Genomic DNA, 25411 nt, shown 5'->3' with positions numbered 1-25411 from the left:
TTTTTTGCATCCAATAATTTTCACACTAAAAAAAAATGCATATATGGCACATTGCGAACATTTTATCAATAATGAGAAAACGAATTTTTTCAGTCAAAAAGTCTGACATAGAATATCAATAAGCATTTGTTGAATTCTAAATATGAACAAAATTTTTTTATATCAAAAAGTAGTTTTGTATTAATTGCCTTCTCACATTATTTTATTTCATCTCATTTTCCTAATGCAATTTCAATTTGTTATTTAGAATGAAATAAATAAAATATTATATAATTCATATATATTATATCTTATATATTAAATAAAGTATTATATCTTATATTACTCGAAAAAAATTAAAAATTGCAGGAATATTATAAAATTATTATTCAAAAAAAAAAAAAAAAAAAAGCTTTTAACAATAACAGAGTTATTATAATATAATATTAATTCATTAATTTCTTACCAAATTTGCTTAACAAATTATTCCATTCATAAAGCGATGATTGCAATTTGCGATAAAAAACATTTGCTAAAAAAACTCTAAAATAAAAAATTACAAATTAAAAAGTTGAAATATCCATGTGACTTATATGAACTAATCAAGTTGTATTCCATTAGAATAAGTTCCAAAATTATAAGAAAAAATAAATTTTATTAAAATAAAATGAAAAAATTTTTGAGTTACCAATTTTCAACTTAAATAATCTCATGGGAAAAATGAAAGAAACTGATCCTTTGTTTAACCAATCATAGTGAATTAAAGCACAGCTATAGCATATATTTAATTTTCATTTTGACATCCGATAACGCTCAATTCCCTCCCTCCCTCTCTCTCTCTCTCTCTCTCCTCTCTCTCTCTCTCTCTCTCTCTCTCTCTCTCAGTGTGATCATTTTCATTCTAAGGTCCAAAAATCAAAAATTCTCATACTTTAAGCTAAACTATTTCCTTAACAAATCGTAACTGAAATTTAAACATTCTATGAGAAATCTTATATTTTAAGAATAATTTTAAACTTTTTGAATTTTCTAGCTAAATTTCTTCGAAAAAAAAAAAATTACACTTGCAAAAAACAAAAAACAAAAAATAGAAAATTAATAAGGAAAAACTTTGAATGATCACTAATTAGCAATTCTATTTGTAAAAATATGTAAACACATTGTTTACAAAACAAATCTTTCAGCAATTGCAAGATAGGAAACAAAAAAAAAAAAAAAAAAGTGAAATGGAAAAATATGAAGTAAAACTTTTGGTATATTGATGGTAAAAAATAAAAAAGAAAAAACAAACAACTGAATGTGATAAGATTTGAGATATTTAAAAGAGTACATAATGCGAAAGATTAAACAATAATTAAATGATTAATTATCCATTTGAAAAATTTTTAATACTAAATTTGAATATATTAAATTTTTATGTTTGTTAGCTAAACAACAAACAAATTTTATATTATCATCCTTATAAATAACTCTTCAACATTACCAATATTAATGATTTTGTTTGAACAAAAATGTTAAACTAAAAGTGAAACGTTGCACTGAATGATTGAGTGAAAGCAACTGTCTAACTATTAGTTAATAGCAAAACAAATGGTTGAAAAAAAAAAGTATCGAAATGGTGTAAAATGTAAAAAAAAAAAAGGAGGATGTAAGCTACTTTTATTTAAAAAAAAAAAAAATTATGCTAACTTAATTATTTTGTAGTATAATTCATAAACTTGACATCTGTTAAAGTATTATAACAATATACTTGTACTAACAAACAAAAATAACAAACTGGATGAAAATAAAAATAAAAACAAAAAAAAAAAAAAATAACTTTGTTAAGAAGTAACTAAGCTGTAAATTAAATATGGAAAAAAGAACACGTCTGTATGGTGCAAAAGATAGAAGCGTATGACGTAATACAAACGCTGCACAGTAAAAAAATCGCGTAAATTACGTACGTCTTAGTACGTATATAGAAAATTATATTCATTTTCTCATGATATTTGATGATGATAGCATGAAATTATATTACTATAAAATATAAACATTTTATCGCATATAAATAGTATTATAAGTTAGCATCTATAGTATGCTTTACAAAATTGATATCTTATTAAGGTATCAGATCTATACATCCTATAAATGAAAAAAAAAAAAAAAAAACAAACTACATGGAAATAAAAAATATAAGTAACTTTGTTAAGAAGTAACTTAAAGTTATAAATTACAGAAATAAGTATATAAAAAAGAGAATAGTATATATGTATAGAATAAGTAAGAATAAGTATATGTGGTGCAAACATAGAAATATCAAACAGAACAAATACTTAAAAAAAAATTAAAGGAAAGATTGAATAAACTATTCTGAAAAGTTATATGACATAGGAAAAAAAAAAAAAAAAATGCTAACCTATTTTTATTGAATAAAATATTCCACTGATAACATTGCTGCATTTGTGATCAGCAAATGACATTTCGTTGTCATTTCCTATTTATTCAATTAAATCCTGAAATTATAAATTTATAACTTTTCAATTTTTTTTTTCTGACATTTGAATAAAATGAATATGACAAAGAGAAAAAGTATGAAATCACAAATATAATTAATTAATATGAAAATTCAACTTTCACATTAATTCTCATTAATTTCCTTTATCAAACAAAAAGTAATATAAAATTGATAAATTGCAATGCTACTACTACTTTATAGTGTATTAAATTTGCATTAAAAGATAAGAAATGATAATCAATAATGAATGATAAGCACAGATAAGAAGTGAAGGAATAATTACAGGTATCAAACAAAGAAAGAGAGAGAGAGAGAGGGACAGAAGGAGACGGGGAGAGAGAGAGAAAGAGAGAAAGATGGAAGGAGAGATTAGTGATTAGAATGAAGATAAGAAATATTAAATAATATGTTATTAACAATGAAAGATTTGCTATTCAATTTGCCGATTATATTGAAATTCAATTTGAGAATTGAAAATAAGTATAATGAAAATGAAAGAGGAGAGGAGAGAAAAAGGGAATGAAAGAAATATGTATGTATCTATAGGGAGAGAGGAAAGAGATGGAAATCAATTAAGACATACTCTTATTGAAATGATAATTAATGATGATAATTACTATTAGTTTTTTTTTTTTTTTTTTTTTATCAATAAATAACGTGAAAAGCTAAATTTCCAGTAGTAGACAACGTCAAAAGTTAAACTTTTGTTGTTGAATTAAATGTGAAAAGTAAACAACTTTTCTTTTAATTTGATTTGATAAAAATTGCAATTATCACAGATGCAATTAGTATGGCGAAATTTCATCTTAATTCCCTCTCTCTCTCTCTCTCTCTCTCTCCCTCTCTCTCTCAGTGTAATTCTTTCATCGATGCCACTGAACCGACCATATGATCAAACTGCCTCTCATTAATCAAACGTCAATCTCCACCAGATAGATCCGGGACAGGACGAGACGGGGAGGTTGATAGGTTGATTCCTTCACTTCACTTATCTACGTACGTCTGCGACGACCGCATGTGCATGCGTGTCTGCTACGAAAGCGTGTGTGTATCTGTGTCTGTGTGGGTGTGAATGTGTGTGTATGTACGCAAAGTATGTCTGTATGGGCGTCTGTGTGTGTGTGTGTGTGTGTGTGTGTATGTGTGTATGCAAAGAAATTGCGAAATGCTTACCTGAGACAAAACAGATTCTTATGAACAGTTGTACGCCGGGAGGAGTAGTAGTAGGTGGACGGAATGGGCGGAATAGAAGTGCTAGACAGATAAATGACACTTTTTCCTTTTTATCTTGAATTGACTTGTTTTATCCTTTCTTGCCATTCTGATAATAGTGATAGGTTTGTAGTGGATGAGAAAGATAGGTACGTGTTGATGCGTACGTGTTGATTGTACGTGTTTGACTTTTGATTGGGTGAAATAGATACTTCATAGTGTTAATGTTAAAGTAATAGTTCAAATAATTTAGATTTTAAGCAGAAAGTTTTTTGCAGCGGATGAGAAAGATAGGTACGTGTTGATGCGTACGTGTTGATTGTACGTGTTTGACTTTTGATTGGGTGAAATAGATACTTCATAGTGTTAATGTTAAAGTAATAGTTCAAATAATTTAGATTTTAAGCAGAAAGTTTTTTGCAGCGGATGAGAAAGATAGGTACGTGTTGATGCGTACGTGTTGATTGTACGTGTTTGACTTTTGATTGGGTGAAATAGATACTTCATAGTGTTAATGTTAAAGTAATAGTTCAAATAATTTAGATTTTAAGCAGAGAAAGTTTTTTGCAGCGGATATTATTAAGATTATTGAAAGAAGATTTACGTATATATGTGCGCATTTGCGTATTATCCCAATAAAATATTATTTAATATTGAAGAGCTAATAAATAGTACGTGCTAATAAATATATCATATACACGTACTACGTAATAGTACGTGTATAAGATGATATGGTGTGCAGTGTTTATTTCATATATGATATGTCAATTTTAGGCTAAATTAAAAACGATTTATTATTACGCAGCATGATGATGTCCTATGCTTAAATAGTTACTCGCAACAGTGTGAGAACAAAGCAAATAAACTGGTTAGTTTACATTTATTATTGTTATTCCTTAATTAATTGAATTTTTAAGCTTAGATATTTTTTTAGCTTTTTATACTTTGTAGTGTGTATTAGATGGTAATTTATTAAGCATCTTAATTTGATTCCATGAAAATCAATATTTGAAATGCAGTGACCAAAGGAAATTAAAACAGTATGTTGTGATATCTGTCAATTTTAGGAGTTAATTTCTTAGATGAAATAGATTATTTAGGATTGATGGGCAATCATACATTATTGGTTGTTTCTGAAAGATAATTTGACAATATCTAAAGTTAACATTTGCATTTTTATTGAAAATGTGTTTCATGTTTATAACCTATGGCAACATCTATTCTTGTTTATTTTAGGTTCAACATGACTTTCTTCATTCTCTTCGTTTCATTCATTTTTGCATGTGCAATTCATTCAACGTATTCCTGCAAGCAAAAAGATGCATCAAGTACGAGACAAAGTTAATAAAATATAACTCCCATATTACATAATTGTCATAGTAAATTTAAAGAGTGTTAGCCAAATGTTGAGATTTTTTTACTCTTATCGGTATGAATTGTTAGTGCTAGCTTGTATTAAATTTTTCCATATAGGTAAATTTATTAATTGTATTTCATTCTAAACAAATTATATATTTATTTGTTCTAAAAAATTCTTTTTATATGTGATTAATAGTCTTTTCTTCTAGTTGGCAGCGATGGACGATCAATTTTGCGTGGTACCTTTCTGGGATATCCCATTTATAGAAGCTGACAACTTACTGTCGGATTACTACGATGAAAGTAGTATTTCTAAAGCTGCTTCCAGGTATCTTTTCATGTTACTGAAACTAGCGGGTTGTCAACCTTAGTACTTAGTTCAAGTTTTGATAGTATTTCAGTTTTTTGTCATGATTTCGTCATTGCTCTATTTTTAGATGTCCAAACAACGTTTCCAAGGTTTCAACACGATACTTATTGGACGAAGATTTGGATGATGTACTGGAACAGATTTACACATCAACAGCAGAGCAAAATGACGAAGGACAATTATTGTGCAGTTTAGATGATGAATGTGACAAACCTGGTTATTATGATGGTAATGATATTTCGTGGCTGAATGAATTCATGAATATTTATGGGATTACCACTTTAGATTCAAATGATGATTTTAACATGAAAAGTATCAATACAGTCGTTACAACACCACAAGCCAAGGCAAATCATTCAGTTATTGTACCGCCTATGGAAGAAATGAAAAATGATGAAATTTTAATTGATGTAAGTTCCCAATAACAATTTCTTTTTCAAATTTTTTTTGGATAGAAAGATAATTCTTTTCTTGTTCGGTTTTTTGTAAGATAAATTTGTGTTCTATTTTGTCAGTATTTTCTTTTCTATGCATACGAAACTGTTGTCTCTACTACCAGTCATTCAGAAATGCACTACACAATTGTCAATAGCTCCGGACAATGTTTCGATGATGTCATTTGATATTTGTACTGCTGCTGGTAGTGGAAATATGTTTTCTGCTCGAAAAACTAACACAGCACGAAAAAGTGTTAAAAATGTGATGGGAGAAAACGATAAGGTAGAACAAATCAAACCATAATTTCATTTAAAGAAGAAATTTATACTGTTTTGTACACTTAGTCCAAGTAAGAATTTTAGGAATTTGATTTTCAATTTTCACTAATCCTAAATCCTAAAGGATATATAGTTGACGTCATATAACGTTTCTCTTATTATTAATAAAATATCTTATTACTAATAATCCGATACGAAATAAGCTAAATTGAATGATTCTTGCTGTTCTCTCTTTTTTTTTCTTTGCTCATTATCACTTCCAGCGCTTCTCCTACTATTTCTCCAAAATGCATTTGACATTTCACATACCGTTAAATAGCTGGAGGGACTTGTTTTAGAAATCATGGTTATTTAGTTGTTCTTAAGAATGAAATGACATTTAATTTTCAGACAATACATTCAAGTGCTGTGGAAATTGCGAATGGCAGTATTCACGAAAAAAGCAGTGTTGTCTCAGATCACATGCAAAAGCTTGAAAATTTTGCAGTAAACGGAATGCTTTTTGATGGTATTAGTGAGCGCAAACGGGAGCAGAATCGTTGCGCAGCAATTCGATATAGAGGTGAGTGTAGATGTTGTGTATTATATTGTTATGGAATTAAAAGCTTTTGTTAATTGCAAAACATATTTATCCTTCTTTTTTTTTTTTATTTTTTTTTATCCTTCTTTTTAATCTTCAAAACTTTGAGATTACTAAAGAGTACTTGTTCAGGTGTTGACGGAAGTAACGATATATATATATGTTGTAATATGTTAACCACACAACTTTGTTTTTCGATAGATTTGCTTGGTAATTCAGCTTATTTTTTGCAGGTAAGCGTCGTGAAGAAGTGAAACAGATGAAACAAGAGTTGCATAAGCTTGAACTACGCAACACAGAATTGAAAACTGAAATGAACTGGCTCGAAAAAGAAGTCACTTATTTAAAAAGTTTGATGAAACTTACGAAGAGTTTGTGAAATTATATGCAGTTGGTTTAGAAAACTGCATGCGATTTTTCATTGTAAAAATTGCATCTTTCATTGTAAAATTGCAATTTATCAAACTTGGGCTATCTTTTATATGGTAGCTATTTGTTTTTATTTCATATTATTTAGTGTTTATGTTGTTTCTATAAGAATTAGTGCGTATTATTTTTCCATTTTTTGTTTTAAAGTTTGTAATCATTTGTTTTTGCATATCTCTTCCATTCACATTTTTTTTTTTTTTATCCATTGTTAAACATGGCATTGTCAATCATTTTTTGTTTGTTCATGTAATCTACCGTCACGTGCATAACAACATTGAATCATATTGTATTTTTTTTCTTTTTTTTTTTTCCATAGTTTATATTTAGAAGATTGAAAATTACATATTTCGATAACAATAAAGCGTTCACTAAATTGTTTTCGATTATGTTTGTTTCTCGGGAAGCTGTTCGGAAAAATGAACTGTTAATATGTAAAGATCTGAGTGTAGTCAGATATTTTAGTCTTTCATTTGTTAAAGTGAATAAAAATAAAAAAATTCGGCAATATAGGGATTGGCAATTTTCATAGAGCAATCGATGCGATAGACTGCGAAGCAATCTAAGTATTTTAGGAGTTATATTAGAAAATGATGCATTTACTCTTTGAATATCCAATAATAATGGTAATCGATTATGTTTACGAGAAATTGCACAATTTGTTTTCTTCCCAATTTTAAAACTTTTATCTTAAAATTTTCAAAAAATATTAAAGCATAAATAACATTTTTGCTCATTATTAATCGTTAATTTTCATTTTCATTCAAAAAAAAAAAAAAAAAAAAAAAAATAATGAAAAAAAAAAAAAAAAAATCGCACATTTTGAACAAAAAAAAAAAAAATTTTTTTTTTTTCTTGTCAAATTTATACGAATGAAGTGAAAAGGAAGATTTATATGAGTTTTATTTTAAAAAAAAAAAAAAAAAGAAAATATTGTTATTTTGATTACTGGTAAAAAATATATTGATTTGAATAAACATTAAATAGATGATAAATTTGATAGAGGGAAAAGAATAAGAAGAGAAATGAATAAAGTAAGAAAGAAAGAAATCGTTAAAAACTTTATACTTTTATTCGTAAATGAGAAAAAGAAAGCTTTTCTGGCTTATATCAAAATCAATAACTAGGCATTTATATTCTATAAATATATGGCCTAGTATAGATGGATAGCTACACTTTTTCTTCTTCTCTTTCAAGGCACTTTTGCAATATTTTCAAACAAGCCTTAAAACTAGATTATACTGTGTGTGTGTATGTATGTATGCATGTGTATGTTATATATTTGTATGTGAAAGTAAAAAGGGAGAGAAATGGAGGTGAAATCAAACAACTAAGCCTAAAGCCAAAAACATCTCTTATTTCTGCTAGCTATCTACTAGTTGTGCTTTTGAGTGCGCAATAGAAGCATATAAATTTGAATCAAAGCTAATTCTATAGAGAATATTTCCTTCATTTTTACAACTTTATCATCCCTCTTATCATCCTTATCACTTTATCACATTACTTTTATCATTTTGCTGCTTTATTTTATCATTTTTCTTGCTTATTTTTTATTATTTTCGTTGTTTTTTTCTCCTTCCGCTTACACAACAATAACAACGATAACAAATCCAAATGGCTGGTACTGGTGATGCTGCGGTATGTCTTTTTTTTTTTTTTATTTATCAAATATTTTATGTAATATTATTAAATTTTAATATAATATGAAAAATATTTGCCTATTTATTAATTTTATTGGAAATATTTTATTCATTGATTTGATAATTATAATGAATGATCAGAAATGAAATATCAGAATTGATGAAGAATGAAAAATTTTTGATAAATGACAATAAAATCATTCATTCTTTTTTTATTTTCCATTATTTCTATCTATTTTTATTTTTTTATTTTTTTTATTTTTGATTAAATTCAACTTATTGAATAAGGAATCTTTGTTTGTTTTCTCTAATCTTTCATAATGTGATGAATTCAATGTATATTTCTCATCATCAAAATCATTCAGTTTGACATATAACACGTACGTGAACCACAATTATCTCAGATTTATTTATCTTACACGCAAATGATGAAATAATTATTTCAAGTATACTGTACTTTCATAGTGAGGGGATACTGTAACTAGTTTCTTACCGTTTCAATCAGTGATAATGAAGTGGTACAAAGCGAATACAGTAATTCTTATTTTATAATTTTCATGCAAATTTGAAAAGACATTATTGATATTTCATAGTTCTTGAGACTTCAACAAAACTTTTTCAAATCGATAATTCTTAAATACAGTAATCCGATACAGTATGAACGAAGCACAATGCATGAACATTCTTTCACATTTATTTGATACTTATTTACTTACTTAATTCCTGTTTACCTTGTTTTTAAATCATTTTACACGGAGGAGAGAAAAATTTAGTTCATTTTTGTTTCTTAAAAATTTTCAACTTCTGTTTCTTAAAAATTTTCAACGTAATCTTAAAAATTTCAACTTCTGATATTCATATATTTTAATACGTCACTTAATAATTTATTAAATCCTTTCAGTGATGATATATTCCATTACTTCTATTCATTTTGTTTGCTCATACTTTTAAGAAGAGGATTATATCTATCAATCTTTTCCATACTTATTTTCAAATATTTCTAATTACTTTCGTCTTCTTACAATTATTAATTTCTTTCCCAAAAATATTAAGCTAATATAAATATCCAACAAAGTTAAATTTCTCATTTCAATTCTTCATTTTGCCCACATAGAGGCAATTAATCATAATTTGGTTTTCGGATTCATTTTATTCATATAAAAAAAGCCAGAAAAAAAGGTGATTAACAATGTATGAAGTTTAAATGCAAATAATTTGTTTAAATTAAAATTTACAATGCATTTATTGACACTTTATATTTCTAATTTTTCCAATAAATAAATTTACGATTATGTGTTATTATCCATTCATTAAATGTTTATGGAATAATTTTGAACATAGTTATTTATTTCAGTTCCTATTTTCCTTTACTTTTAGTTTTCTTGTCATTAACATAAGTAGCATAAATATTTATGTCTTATCACTGCAAGACATAAATATTTAAAATCAATTACAGCTTTTTTTGATTCAATTAAATTAATAATAAGCGAATAAATGTAAACTTATACCTTAAAAAAGATAAAAGCTCATTATCACAGCTAATAATTTTACCCGTTATTTTATTTATTTTTTTTATTATTATTATTTTTTTTTCAATTTTTTTCATTAATGTTTAGAGGAGAAAAGATAAAAGATGAGAAGAAGAGAAAGCTGATTTTTTTTTCCCGAAAACTTTGTAGGTTGAAGTTTTTAAAGTTTAATTATCGAAGGCAAAAAATTAAAAAAAAAAAAAAGTGAAGTGAAGAAGATATTGATAAATTGCGAAAGCTTTTTGCTTTCAAAACATAGCCCGTCATTTAGTAAAATTTTAAATGAAATATTTTTCATAATTAAATTAAAATTGTAATATCGATATTAATGAATTATTAGTAGATGATTTAGAAATAAATTTTTGCATTTTCCTAAAAATATATTAGAAACTTTTTATGTTTATTCTTTATATTGAAATTTGAAAAAGTTTATTTAGACAAAACAAATATTTGAGGCATAAATTGATAAAGAAGGGAATATAATAAATTCGATTATCAACAAGTAGGTAATTCTATTTGCCTCAATTTGTCTCTGAAAAGATTCTCTCTCATTTCATTTTTAAATAATAATTTCTCATTTTTAAATGATAATTTTAAATAATAATATTTTCTTTGTTCAGAAATTTTAGCTTATTCTTCTAATTTATATTTTTAAAATGCATAACAGTTCTTTTTTTCTGACTTTTTCCTTCTTTTGTAATATTTCTTTCAATTATTCAAAACATTTTAAATTATTCCTTTTTTTTCCAGAAAATTTTTTTTCAAGTAAATCATTCAGTTTTCTTTTCAAATTGTTAATCACAACATCCATTTTTTTAGTATTCATTTATGCTTTTCCTCGCATTCCAATATTTTCTTTTACTAATCGAATAATATTAACTGATTACAAGGATTTAGAAACAAGAAAAATGAAATGAATACGAAAAGTTATTCTGCTAAGTTGAAATTATGCAAATTTAAAGTTGCTAATAGTGAATGACCCTAATTTATTATAAATTATTCCATTCATCTTAAAATTCTTTTAGCCAACTTTTTTTTTTTTTTTTCACCTCAATTTAGTCCTAATTATTTCTAATAAACTTTTATAGCTTAATTTAATTTACAGAAGAATGCTCTTGAATCCTTATTCAATAAAACGAAAGAAGTTGTTCAAACAGCTGGTTAGTACTTTTCTTTTTCTTGTTTGACAAGATGACTTATATAAATCTGTTATTATTATTAAATACAATGGTATTTATCAAATTGAAGTGTTAATTAAAAATAAATCATGACTGAAACATGTTCAGCTTTATGATCATTTGTTTTAGCATCAAATATAATGGCTAAACCTTTTTTACGCTGATTACTGTAGCATACTGTAGCTTACAGTAATTAGACATTGTATAGATGATATCAAGATTATTGTGATTATTATTATTATTATTATTATTATTATTATTATTATTATTATTATTATAAAGGAATGTTGCAAATAAGCAGTTTAAATGTTGTCTGTAGTTTATCTTATAATTTTAAATTAAATAGCAGAAATGTATGAAAATTAATGTGAAAACTAAAATTGCTCATCAAATAAAATTGCTTCTATCGTATGTTAAATTAGAATTTTTTCATTTTAACTCTTTTTGAATCATTTGCTACTTATATAAAACACTAATAATTATTATCCATTATACAGCCTTAACAAGTTACTACTTTGTATCATAATTTTGGTTTGTTTAAAATCTGAGAAGAAGCATACAATAATGACAATTTTTCTTAGTAATTTCTTAGCTTATTATATTAGCAATATATAACACACAGTGACATTTTTTTGTACTACTTAAAATTTTTGAAATATTTTTTTTTTTTAGATTTTTTTTCAAAGTTTTTATTTTCTTTTAACATACTTATTATCATCATCGTACTGCAACAAAAAAAAAAAAAAAAAATGAAAGAAAAGGGAACTATTTTTCATTTTTCAGCAAAAATACTTGCAAATTTTTTTCTTCTCAAAATTGAAAAAAAAAAAAGAAAAGTTGAAAAATCTAATCAAAATATTTGATAATTATATTGAAAAATATCAATTTTCAATATGGTAGCAAATTTTTTTTTGCTTTTCCAAAGAAAAAATTTAATTCTTTTTTAGCGGAAACAACAAAAGAATATGCGAATGTTGCAATTGGCAAAATTATTCCAAATTCTGGTCTTCAAACAGCTGCAACCAATGTTTGTCTCATTCATTGTTTTCTTTTTTTTTTTCGATTTAGTTAAAATTTTAATTTTTTAATATCCAATTAATTAAAATTGTTATTATTATTATTACTACTACTTATTTTCTCCAATTCAATAAATTTTCCTCTTTTCATAAATATTTTTGTTTCTTAAAATTTCTCTTAAAATTTTGCATGGAATTAATATAAATTTTATCCTTTCTAAAAAAAAAAAAAAGCTACTGATTTTAATATACATCATATTAATTCGAAGTAACAGATTTATAGTATTACATTTGTTACTTAACTTTGAAGAGTTCTCGAATAAATAATTTCACAATTTCATTATCGTTTATTAATTTAAAAGCATTTGTAAGTTGCAATATGTAAAAAAATTATTACGGAAAACGCAGAATAAATCATTTTTCTTGTTTCACCTTTTTCTAGTTTCTTAATAATATGTTATTTGAACCAAATTTTTTATTGCAATTATTAGCAAATTGCAATACAATTAATTTCGATTACAATTAAATGTTATTAATGGTTTTGTTTTTTTTTTTTTCTAGTTTTTAACAATTACATTTCAAATTTTTAGATTTATTAAAATAACAACGAAATAATGATTTTTTTTTTTTTTTTTTTTACACATATTATTGAATATTTCAAAATTTTCTTCATTTTTAAATTTTAAATTTTTAGCCAAATTCGGCAACCGAACAAACGAACCCAATGGAAACAGGTATGCATTATACCTATAATTACTTAATATCATTAAATTAGAGAATAGAAAAAAAAAAGATTACAAATTGGAATTGTATTAAAATATTAGAATTATTTCATCGTATATTGTATTTTAAATTAGAAAATATAGTATCATAGCATTTACTTATTTCTGTAACAATCCTTTTTTTTTTCTATTTTTTGCTTTTTTACTTCTTATTCCAGGTGGCGCATCAGCTGTAAATCCACGTGGCGCATCCAATAATTAACAAAAAAGATTTCAAAGAAGAAGTCCAAATCCATTTATATACATTCATTCCATTTCAGCTTTCATTTCCATTTTTTCTCTCTTTTTAAAAAAACAAAAAAAAAAAAAAAGGAAAAAAAGGAAAAAAAGGAAAAAAAACCACACTGTTATGTTATTTGCATTAAAAAATATTCCTTAGAAATACTCCAAAATTGAAATTTTTCCCTTCTTTTTTTAAAAAAAAAAAAGAGAAAAACCTCAACAATTTTGAAAAAGTGAAACTTTTACCTCCATTTCTTACTTTTCCATTTTACAAAATCTTCCAACAATTTAAACTTCTCTTGGAAATTCAACATAAAACTTTTTTTATGAACATTAATTTTGTAAAACATTATATTTATTTTCGTTGTACTAAACATTTTCTTTTTTTTTTATTCATTATTCTCTATTTATATACAAAAATTAGATTTATAAATATTTTTGATGTTTTAAAAATAAATTTTGCATACTCTCGAGAACATTTCTAATACATGCATTTCTTTTATTTATTTACGATTTTATTTAATTTTGAAATTTCTGAAAATTTTGAAATCATTTCGTTTGAATTTTTTTTTTCTTCTTTTTGGTAATGATCATTTCACGTATTCTTATAACTATAATTACAAACTTTTATAAAACTAACAAAATATTCGAACTCTGTCATTTCCATTTGTAATTAATTAACTAATTAATTAAATTTGATTCATTAGTATTTATATCGTTACTATTCTGTCAATAAATTACTTTTCTGTTTTTTTTTTTTTTTTCTTGTTTATACCAACAGCATTCGCTATCTTTCACCAAGAAAAAGTTATATCAATTTAAAAAAGAAAAATTCAAAAATGCTTATTTCAGTATTTTATACATTGATTTATTATTCCTTGTTTACGTGAATTTTTTAAACGTAAGTCAAATTTGCATAATGATAAGGAAAAAATTCTTTTAGAAAAAAAAAAAAAATCTAACGGCTAATTTTAAGTCAACGTAAACATAAAATTCAGCTTGAATATTTTATCCTGGATAGTTTCTTTATTCAATTCTTCTATAAGATGCAGGAATGATTTATGATTAGATAATTGTTCTAAAATAGTATGCGACAGATTGAATAAAATGTAAGATGCACGGTATTTGACGTTTGATTACGTAAATGTTCTTCTGCAAGTATTGATCAATTAATAAGTACCATTCGAGAAGTATCGATCATTTAAGTACCATTCGAGAAGTATCGATCATTTAAGTACCATTCGAGAAGTATCGATCATTTAAGTACCATTCGAGAAGTATCGATCATTTAAGTACCATTCGAGAAGTATCGATCATTTAAGTACCATTCGAGAAGTATCGATCATTTAAGTATCATTCGAGAAGTATCGATCATTTAAGTACCATTCGAGAAGTATCGATCATTTAAGTACCATTCGAGAAGTATCGATCATTTAAGTACCATTCGAGAAGTATCGATCATTTAAGTACCATTCGAGAAGTATCGATCATTTAAGTACCATTCGAGAAGTATCGATCATTTAAGTACCATTCGAGAAGTATCGATCATTTAAGTATCATTCGGGAAGTATCGATTATTTAAGTACTATTATTTGGGTATACTTATATAAATTTGACGTCAACGCAACGATCTATGCTATTAATGCCAATATAAATGTTGAAACGTAATATATCAATTGTGAGAATATTGCAATTTCCATTAACGTTCCATCACAAATTACCGAAACGCATTTCAACATTCGATTACGTATCATTCAAACGTTCAGCCACGTATCATTCATACGTTCAGCCACGTGTCTCTGTTTACCGTTTCATTGCATACTTGAAATAGAAAGAAACGGAAAAACATTCACATCTACTGAATACGCAATGTGGAGAAATTTTTAATATACAAATTATTATTATTATTGTTACTATTATCATTATCGTTATTATTATTATTGTTATTATATTATATCATTATTTTTGTTATATTATTATTATCATTATTATTACTATTATTGTTATTATTACTGATTACATAATAATAATAATTGTTATTACATGACATAAAAATATAAGGAATTACAAGTATTAAGTGTGATAGAAGACGAGTTAAAGTGTAAGCAATATGGCTGATAAATGCTATGCAACTTATTATTAGCAAAAGTAATTACCATTCAATGTATTAACTTTAACCTTTAACCTTGACCTTACAAAAATAACGAAACACATTGCCACTGCATTATTAAAGTATGCTTCGAGGAAGAAAGGTTTGTCAAACATCCTCATCATACCTGGTATTATTATCACCTGTAATACACACACACACACACACACACACACATACATACATACATGACATACAAATACAAACGTAGTATTTGATTAGTAATCGAGATTGATAATCATTTGATTGTATCATAACCCCATAAGATTGTATAGTAATTGTATACATGAATTAATTAAAGAAACGTGTAATTTTGTATGCTTGTGTATACGTATACGTGTATGTGGCGTGTATGTCTGTATCGATGTGCAAAACATTTTGAGAATAGTAAAAAGATTTGTACAGTTTTTAGTTACATAATACACATACAACAGATAAGCATATACTCATATACGTCCATCACATTTATATTGTTAGTTATCATGTATAAAAATTGCGCAATTGCAAAAGTAAACATACACGCACGCGCACGCACACAAACATACACACACACACACACACACATGCACACACATACACACATATGTGTATAAATATGATACATGCATACCATTCTCAACTAACATTCTGCTTAATGGTACAATCGAAAATCCATTTTCCACTCTTTTCTTTTTCACATACCATCCAGAAATTTTCTCTTTATAAAAGACAAAGAGAGGGAGAGAGAGAGAGAGAGGTAGGAAGAGAAAGATAGAAAGAAGAGTTTATACATATATAATCCTGAAATTTTCCTCTTTGAAAGACAAGAAGAGAGTTATATGTATGTGTCCATCTATCTCTATTCTATGTATGTATGAAAGCAAGCAAAGTCTTGATGCTGTGGAAAGAGTCCGATGATGATGATGATGATGATGATTGATCTCGAGACTAGTGATGGTGTCGGGCTGCGCTTTTCGAAAATGAATGCGTGTATGTGAAGCAATGATGGCAAATATCACCACTGATCATCACCATCATCATCATCACCATCATCATCATCATTATTATCATCGTAAACATCATCAATAAATAGGCACTAACTAGCAAAATAGCATTTGATTGCGCGGCCGTTTTCAAATAAGCCGCGCGTTATTTCATTCCATTCATTATTGCTTACTTTTTCTTCACTTTTACCATCATCATTGCTATCATTATCATCGTTATCATTCTCATTATCACTATTATTATTATCACTACTATTATTATTATCATTGCTATCAATTAGCAATAGAAAATCATTGTAGCAGCATTAGCACCAGCAGTAGCAGTAGCATCAGCAGTAGCAGTAGCAGTAGCAGTAGCAGTAGTAGTAGCAGCAGCACTACTGCCATTACCATCAGCCACTATCACCGTCATCCAGGACCATTGCTAACAGCAAGCAGTGCGTGGTAGCAGCTGGAGCAATAGCCTATCATCAAAAAGCTTTCCCTTTTGCTAAACTATACCCTATCCAACTGATCTAAGTACTCCAGCTATCACTTATCATAACTACTATTATCACTATCACTACTACTACCACTTATCAATATTATCAGTGCGACAGTTCAATTATTCTTACTATTTGTCTCATTTGGATAACAAAAATTCTCGTAAAGGTAAGCATATATATGTATATCTTTATGCTATATATGTTTTTTTTTTTTTTTTTTTTTTTTCATTTATGAAATTATAGCAATTAATCGATTTATTATATTTGAAAAGAAATTAATTATATGTTATCAGCGATTTGTTAATGTATTACTATTACTACTACTTATCATTGTTATCAATATTATCAGTTTGTGACAGTAAATATTGTTATTTTATTTTTTGTTTCAATTTGGATAACAAAAATTCTCGTAAAGATAAGCGTATATATATGTATATCTATATGCTATATATATGTGTTTATGGAATATAACAATTAATCGGTTTTATTATATCCGAAAAAAAAAAATGAATTATAAGTTATCAATGATTCATTAATAATGAAGAAAAAAAAAAAAAAAAAAAAAAAAAAAAAGAGGAAGGAAAAAATGTAAATGAAGAAATGGAGATACTGAATGGATGAAAGGAAGTGAAAAAGGTGGAAAAAATAAATTAGATAAAAATTTATTAAAACGAGTGAATTATTTTGATAATATTTATTTACATTTTAGTCGGATAATAATGATAAATAATAATAATTGATAATAAGAACAATAATACATACTATTTATTAACTAATTAATTTTTTTCATTTATTTATTTTTTCTGAATATCTTTCTTTTACTTTATTAATTAGTATTTATTAAATGAAATCAATGGAACAGAAAAATTTTTCTATATGAATTCTGCGACAAGAAAAAGCTAGAAACAAGTTTTATTTTAATCTGATGCAAATATTATCTATTCGTTTAAATGTTGACGCAAAATATTATTATTATCAGTTATTATTATTGGTTATTATTTTTGTTATTAATATCATTATTATTATTAATTATTACTGTTATTGTTGTTTAATCATTTTGTTGTTTGCTAAGGAAGGTTAGCAGCGACAGCAACAACAGTAACAACAACAAGACACCAACAACAACAACAACAAAACAGAAGCAATAACAACAACAACAACAGCAACAATAGCAACAACAATAACAAACAACAACAACAACAACAGCAACAACATAATACATCGTGATAAATATCAGTGTATGTATGATCTAATCGGTATGTGATATGGTTGACGATATTGCAACTGGGAATTTGGATGCAACAACATCAAGAAAGAGAAAAGTAAGTTAGTAAAGATGAAAATATCGAAATATCAATGAAGAAAAAAATAGAACAAAAAAAAAAGCAGAAAAACAACGAAAAAGTTTTATTTTTGGAAAATTGAAATTTTTAAATATATGAATGAAAACAAACTGCAAACTTTATTATGTTCATAATTCATGTGCTAGAATTTAATAATTATTCATTGGATTAAATTAAAGTTTAAATAAACTTAAATCTGAAAGAAATTATAAAAAGGAGCTAAATTAGGTAAATCTTTTTGTAATATATCAATTTCTCATATATGTAATAAAATATTTGGATTCCATAAATATTCATAAGAATGATAATTGTGAGTTTTATAAGGTATTTGTAACTATAATTTTTATAATTTTATTTTATTTGCAAGCAATGAGATTAGAACTACTATTATGCTATTTTTAGAAATTTCAATCCAAACATGATCCACTTATATGTAGTGTAATAAGGATGCATTTTCAGCATAATGTTATTATAATTAATTGATATTAATAATTAGTGACATTGATAGTTAACAATGATTTTGTTACAAGTTTATTTCATACTTTACGAAACTATCACATAAATTATAATTAATAAGTAAGTGTGCAAATATATTTATAGCAATTATTTTGTTAATTATTTTCTATACTAGTTATTGTCAAATAAGAAAGAAAATTTAATAATAAAAATAATTTTGAAAAAGAAAAAAACTTCTTTAACAAATTTAGCCTACATCAATGAAAAGTGGTCGAAACAGCAATAGTGATATGATAATTGGAAATGATGGTAATAAATGTGGTACAGAATCAATGATAGCGCAAAAAGGTCGAAAATTGAAGCAATATGTTTTGGAAGAGAAACTTGACATTATCGATTATGCTAAAGTCATCCATTTTTATCATTTTTTTTTTTTTTCTTCTATTTTTTCCATTCCTTTATATCTTTTTTTTTTAAGGAAGGAAATCTTAATAATTTAACAATTAAATGAAGGAGAAATAGTTAACAACAATAATAACAGTAATAGTAATAGTAATAATTTGGTTAAAAATGGCAATCATAAAAAAAAAAAAAGAAAATAAGTTTAATTGAAAAATTTTTATCCTACAAAATAGTTTTTTAAAATATTTTATTCATTTAAAATATTATAACGAATTTTTCTTGTTTTTTTTTTCTCGTTTTTGTCAAAGGTTTCATCGTAATTAACCTAAAACTTATTAAAATGTTTGGGATTAATCTTGCAGATGATTCATCCGCTTAACTTTTAATAGTATAATTTACATTTATGCTTGAATTTATGGAATGATTATTATTTTGCAGATAATTGGAAATCGAGCAGCCGGACGAGAATTTAATGTTGCAGAAAGTTCAATACGTGAATGGAGGAAGAATGAGCAAAGGCTTAGGTATTATTAAATTTTCCTCTTTTTTTTTTGCCTTAGCTGATAATTTTGAAGGTTTTATATTTGAAAAATTGAGCAAAAAAATTTTTTTATTTGAAAAATAAGTTTATTTTAATAGGTCAATGTTTGAAACTACACCAGAAAGATCACGATTAGATGGCGGTGGACGAAGACCAGTTTCCGAAGATCTTGAAAAGAGTTTGGTTAGTTATTAAAAAAAAAGAAAGAAAAATACGAAGTTATACATACAGTACATAAGTTATAATTGTATGCTCATTTATTAGTAATAATAGCTAATTGACAAATTGGAATTTTCAATAATAATATAAATACTATTAATTATATTTGTATAGTAATATCATGATAAAAGTTAACATTATCAGTATTATCATAAAGTTATCAGTGTCACAAACTTTCTTTACCGTGGTTGCAAAATGTGGACGACATCACATTTAATTTTCAGTTAATTAATCAATTAATCAGTTAAGACAGATTGAATTACCATTCGTAGTGTGACAGTTGTTTGCTTTATTTATGTTAGCTTATCAGTAAAATATGTCTGGCTTTTTTGAAGCACTGAAAATTAATCATTATAATTATTGTTACGATTAAGTTTAATACAATTAATTATGATAATACTGGTGACAATAATAATAATAATAATAATAATAATAATAATAATAATAATAATAATAATAGACAGTGATACAATTATTAATACAATATGATGATTAAAAAAAAAATTGTTTGTCTAATTTTTTGATTAAATTTTGATTTCAGATAAAACAAAAATTCTCGACCAGAACCTATTTCATAAATTATATAATTAAGTTTAGCAAGTATATTAACTTATCCTAATCCTAGTCTTACTATATCCTATCCCTTTACGACATTACTTTTAGTTTGTTCGACAAAATGCTATTATAAATTCAATTTAATTATTATAAACTTTATCACATAAATCATATCAATAAATTTAATCGACAATTATAAACTTTCTTGGGCAACTAATTAGTTAGTTAATTAATCTATCTTATAACAAACAAATTTTCTAACCTATTTTGAAATAAAAAAACTAAAAATTTGCTTATTATTCGAGTCTTTTTTCTTTTAGAATCTAATTTTAGATACTTTTATAACTACTCATTCATTTAAAACAGGAACTATTGTTATCGCTGGCTTTTATTTCTTCTCCTTTTTATTCTTTTCCCTTTTTTCCTTTTTCCTTTTTTTTTTTTTTTTTTTTTCTTTTTGCAAATAACAATTAATAGAAAATAAAATTTTCCTTTATAACTTTCTCTCCTTTTATCCATTTTACCATTTATATGTCTTAGAAGAGAATATAATTGTTTTTGTTTGCATATAACTTTAGCAATTTGCGCCTTATTATATTTGTATTGGATGAAAAAAAAAAAAAAAAAAAATGATTAATTTCATTTTTCAAAGCGTTTTTCAAATTAAACGATGTATTTGTATGTAAACTAAAGAGTGAAATTCCAAAAGATATGAAACATTAAATTAATCAAAAAGCATTTTTCAAAACGTTTTTGTTTTTCCATCTTATTTTTAGGATGTAAAAGTTTAACTTTTAAATGTTATTTTTCCATTTAAACTATTTTTTTAATGGAATAAATTTGGTCTATTAAGTTATAGATCTACTTAATTTCAACAAAAGACTGGAATTGTTTTTGTATGATTGAAAGTGATTTTTCAATTTATTTCCATTTAATCGTTTTATCCTTTTTTTTTCCCTCCAAATTCTTAAATCATATATAACTAAATTAATTAATTTAGTAGTTTGATTTTAGTAGTTTGACATTGATAAATGAAATCAGTGAAATATAAATGAAATATTAAATTACATGGTTGCTTTTAAAAAAAAAAAAAATGCAAAATACGGCGTTGTAGGAAATAGTGATGTATGGATTATTTTAAATTTTGAAAATATATGATAATTTAAATCCTTTTTGATTAAGGAGATAATGAAGTTTTAAATTCCACTATGCTTATTTCTCCATTTGTCGTTGAGTACTTCAATAGTGTTTCAAGCTATTACGGGTAACCTAGCAATTATGGGTAATGGAAAAGCAGGAAGAACCCAATGTTCTGATCCTTTTGCTCCAGTTTTATTGACTGGTATGTGCGGTGTCACCAATTTGCGGGAATCCATGGTGTCCCATGTATATGTGATAATTAATTAATGCTGCTAATGATTTGAATCACTTATCAAAACTATCAAATGTAGAGAAAAAAAAAAACAATGAAAGCTAAGAAAAAAAAAATATTTTTTCTTTTCAAAAAGATAAATTATTTGAAATTATTTGTAAAATAACATAAAGAGAAAAAAAACCTTCGATGAATTATTATTATTATTATTATTATGCGTTAAATTATCTATGAAATAATCAACATACAATTGATTAAAAATTAATCAATAAAATAGTCAATATGTAATTAATAAAAAGTTATTAAAATATAATTTTGATCAAAATTTTCAATTGATATATTTATTGTCAAAATTTGCCGCATTTTTTTTCTTTTTTTTTTCTTTTGCTACAAATTTATAAAACATGTAAAATAGTTTTGGAAAAATAATGAAAAAAAAAAAAATGTTTTTGTCATGTATGAATAATAAGCCAAATTATAAATAGAAAATTTGGAGAGAGAGAGAGAATGATGATAATCGTATTACATTTCATTGCTAAATATTTTTGTTAAATATGTAAATATAAATATATGAAAATGTTTTAGGGATGGATAATAATTAAATTTTGCATCATTCTAATTAATTATCATATTTAAATAAGTAAATGAAATATAATCAATACTCTAGTCTTGTTTTGCTAACATAATTAATTAAATTATTCTTTGTAAAAAAAAAAAAAAAAAGGACGGAAATTTTTTCAATACTTTTTTTTTTAAATCTCTTTTTTTTTTCTTCAAATTTATTTCTGAAATTGTTTTCTCTTTTTCTTTTTTTTTTTAAACTGCAATTTTTTCCCATTCGTTTTTCTCAAATTTAATTCCATTTTTCCAGTAAAATATGTAAATTTTATTTGATCTTTTTCATGGAAGGTACTTTTTTTTTGAAGAGAAAAAGAGGATATAATAAAGAAGATAATATGATATTATAATGGTATATTTAATAAATTTGCAGCTTCATTATGTGACAGCAAGGAGTGACAATGGAGTAGCTCTAACATGGCATGACATTAAAGAAAAAGCAAATGCTTTATGGAAAGATATTTGTGATCGAAATCCGGAATATAATGATCGCGGTTTTACCGCTAATATGGTATATTCTTCAGTATTCATTTGTGTTTCGTTATCTGTAAAATATATTTGTAATAATCAATCCGGTATGCAATTATTTCATTTTGTTTTTTTTTTTTTTTTTTTTTTTAAGGCTTAAAAAATATTAAATTGAAAATGTTAACATTATATATCTTGCAAATTAATTAATTATAGAATAGAACTTCTACCGAAATCATTTATGCTAATAATTGAAAAGTTTTAAAAATTACAGTATACCATTATTTTCTATGCCGTTAATACGGTATGTTGCTTTGCGTACTATTAATACAGTATGTTATGGAATTACAGTATAACATTTAATGTTGCATTCAAAGATTAAAATTTGATTTTATTGCAAGGATGATATAATTTTTGGCATCATCTCAAAAAAGACTTGTATTTATTTCATGCAAATATTACAAAATTAATGATTAACAATTTTAATGGCTTTTAAATCTCCATGTCTTGAAATTTCGTTCGAAAAAAAAAGGAAAGGAAGAAGACAGATTATATAAAATTTATCTTACAAGTAATTTAAGTAAATAAAATATGTTATATATTTTACAAATAGTTATTTTCACATTCATTGAAATTATTTCGTCACAAAAAATTTAAAAAAAAAAATAAAAATAAACTTTATAATTGATTTATTTTTTTTAGAAAAGAAATCAATTTTTTTTTTTTGAAAAATACAATTTTCTTTTTAAATGGGAAAAATATGAGCATTTTTTTTTAGAATTAAATTCAAATTATAACAACAAATTTTGAAATAAAAGAATGGAAAATGAATGATATTTGTAATTAAAAAATTTTATTCTATTTTAAGCATATTAAATTAAATTATACTTAAATAGATCTTTTTTTTTATTGTTTGTTTCTTTTTTCATCTGTTTCTTTCTTTTTTTTTTTTTTTTTCAGGGTTGGGTAGCACGTTTTGTACGACGTAATAATATTACTCTTCAAGTGACCAATTCCACTTCAACAATTGCGCCAAAATTGATAAATAAAAATGGTAATATTAGCGATGATTTGATAAATCGAACTGATAATACTAATGCAATATGTTGTTGTAGTACTTCATCTAATATAGTCAAAAATTCCTCTTGCATATTATCATCATCTACAACATCTTTAATATCGGATGTAATTGTTGCAAATACTAATATGTATTGTTGCAATGATACTGTTAAAATGAATGCAACAACAACAACAACAACAACAACAACAACAGCAACAACAATAAAAACAACACCGTTAATAGTATCAACAATAGCAGCAACAGCTACAATAGGTACCATTGCTACTAATAATGATACTATACTAACAAAAAAACGTCGTAAAAATTTTACACCAAAAAAAATTGTCCCAAATGATATCATTTGTTTAACAGCTAACAATAGCATCACTGATAATATTGCTATAACTAATACCACAACAACAACAACAACATCATCATCAATAGTAACACCAACAGGTGAAATAATTTAGCATTAATATTTTCCTGTAGGATATAATTTCAGGAATATATTTCATACTTCAATAAATTATTTATAGGATCATAAATATTGCATATCAATGATTGCAAGTTTAAATTGTAAATACTATATGTAAGTATTAGTAATTTAAAATTAAATCATATATACTTTGTAAGTACCTATTGATTAAAAGTTGAAATGATGATAAATACTGTAAAAATGAAATAACTAATTAGAAATTGAATCATACATACATGTGATAAGTATCAATAATTAAAAATTTCAATAATAGATAATTAAACTTAAAAAAAGAAAATTGCAAAATCCATTTCTCTTTTCTTTTTCTTCTTCTATTCTTATGCCCTTCTCTTCTTTTTTTTTTTTTTTTGGTTCATTTTAAATTTATTTAGAAGGTTTTTAAAATTGAATTTTTAAAAGAACATTTTAGAATTAATATTTAAACAGAAAAGAATTTGCCTTGCATGATTACTATCTAATTATTTTTTTTTTCCTATCATATGATACTTTTTTTTTTCATCTTTTTCTTTTAGCAATTCAGTTTAAAGCATTATTTATTATTAATTAAAGTTTTCCAAAAATTATAGTCATTTTTCTTTTCTTTTCTTTTTCGCTCCTTTTTTTTTTTTTTTTTTTTTTTTTATTAACATAAAAATTAATATTAAAAAATACTATTATTAGTTTAATTTAATAATTCCCATACTTTTTCTATTTTAATACTCTAAATTTATTTACATAATTTTCAATCGTTTGATTCAAATTTGCTTTCATTTTATTTA

General features: G+C 25.0%; 4 protein-coding genes and 1 further gene across 5 annotated transcripts; 4 read left to right on the top strand and 1 right to left on the bottom strand.

Moving 5' to 3' along the window:
• Nucleotides 1–5007: 5007 nt before the first annotated feature.
• On the top strand, nucleotides 5008–7092 carry Bm9045 (Uncharacterized protein; the record flags this gene model as incomplete). The annotated part of the gene is made up of 6 exons (XM_001894326.2): nucleotides 5008–5016; nucleotides 5257–5375; nucleotides 5485–5827; nucleotides 5985–6137; nucleotides 6524–6695; nucleotides 6947–7092. 6 exons carry the CDS (start codon nucleotides 5008–5010, stop codon nucleotides 7090–7092), a joined length of 942 nt encoding a protein of 313 aa, XP_001894361.2.
• Nucleotides 7093–8753: 1661 nt separating this feature from the next.
• Nucleotides 8754–13486, top strand: Bm17707 (Uncharacterized protein; the record flags this gene model as incomplete). Its single annotated transcript, XM_043081208.1, has 5 exons — nucleotides 8754–8777; nucleotides 11414–11468; nucleotides 12434–12513; nucleotides 13197–13236; nucleotides 13443–13486. The coding sequence occupies 5 exons, from the start codon at nucleotides 8754–8756 to the stop codon at nucleotides 13484–13486; spliced, it is 243 nt and encodes an 80-aa protein (XP_042937142.1).
• A 3062-nt stretch (nucleotides 13487–16548) lies between these two features.
• Bm17706 (Uncharacterized protein) lies at nucleotides 16549–17066 on the top strand (the record flags this gene model as incomplete). Its single annotated transcript, XM_043081207.1, has 2 exons — nucleotides 16549–16624; nucleotides 16939–17066. 2 exons carry the CDS (start codon nucleotides 16549–16551, stop codon nucleotides 17064–17066), a joined length of 204 nt encoding a protein of 67 aa, XP_042937141.1.
• Nucleotides 16622–16695, bottom strand: Bm15621. Its single transcript, XR_006228003.1, has one exon. The product of XR_006228003.1 is annotated as a pre-microRNA Bm15621 (primary transcript).
• A 1322-nt stretch (nucleotides 17067–18388) lies between the features above and the next one.
• Bm6553 (Uncharacterized protein) lies at nucleotides 18389–24627 on the top strand (the record flags this gene model as incomplete). Its single annotated transcript, XM_043081206.1, has 6 exons — nucleotides 18389–18445; nucleotides 19174–19329; nucleotides 19763–19848; nucleotides 19964–20048; nucleotides 23003–23140; nucleotides 24058–24627. 6 exons carry the CDS (start codon nucleotides 18389–18391, stop codon nucleotides 24625–24627), a joined length of 1092 nt encoding a protein of 363 aa, XP_042937140.1.
• Between the last annotated feature and the right edge of the window lie 784 nt (nucleotides 24628–25411).

Source organism: Brugia malayi (genome assembly GCF_000002995.4).
Source record: "Brugia malayi strain FR3 genome assembly, contig: Bm_v4_Chr4_scaffold_001, whole genome shotgun sequence".
Taxonomy (NCBI): domain Eukaryota; kingdom Metazoa; phylum Nematoda; class Chromadorea; order Rhabditida; family Onchocercidae; genus Brugia; species Brugia malayi.
The sequence above is the reverse complement of the archived record's forward strand: the minus strand, read 5'-3'. Positions and strand labels throughout refer to the sequence as shown.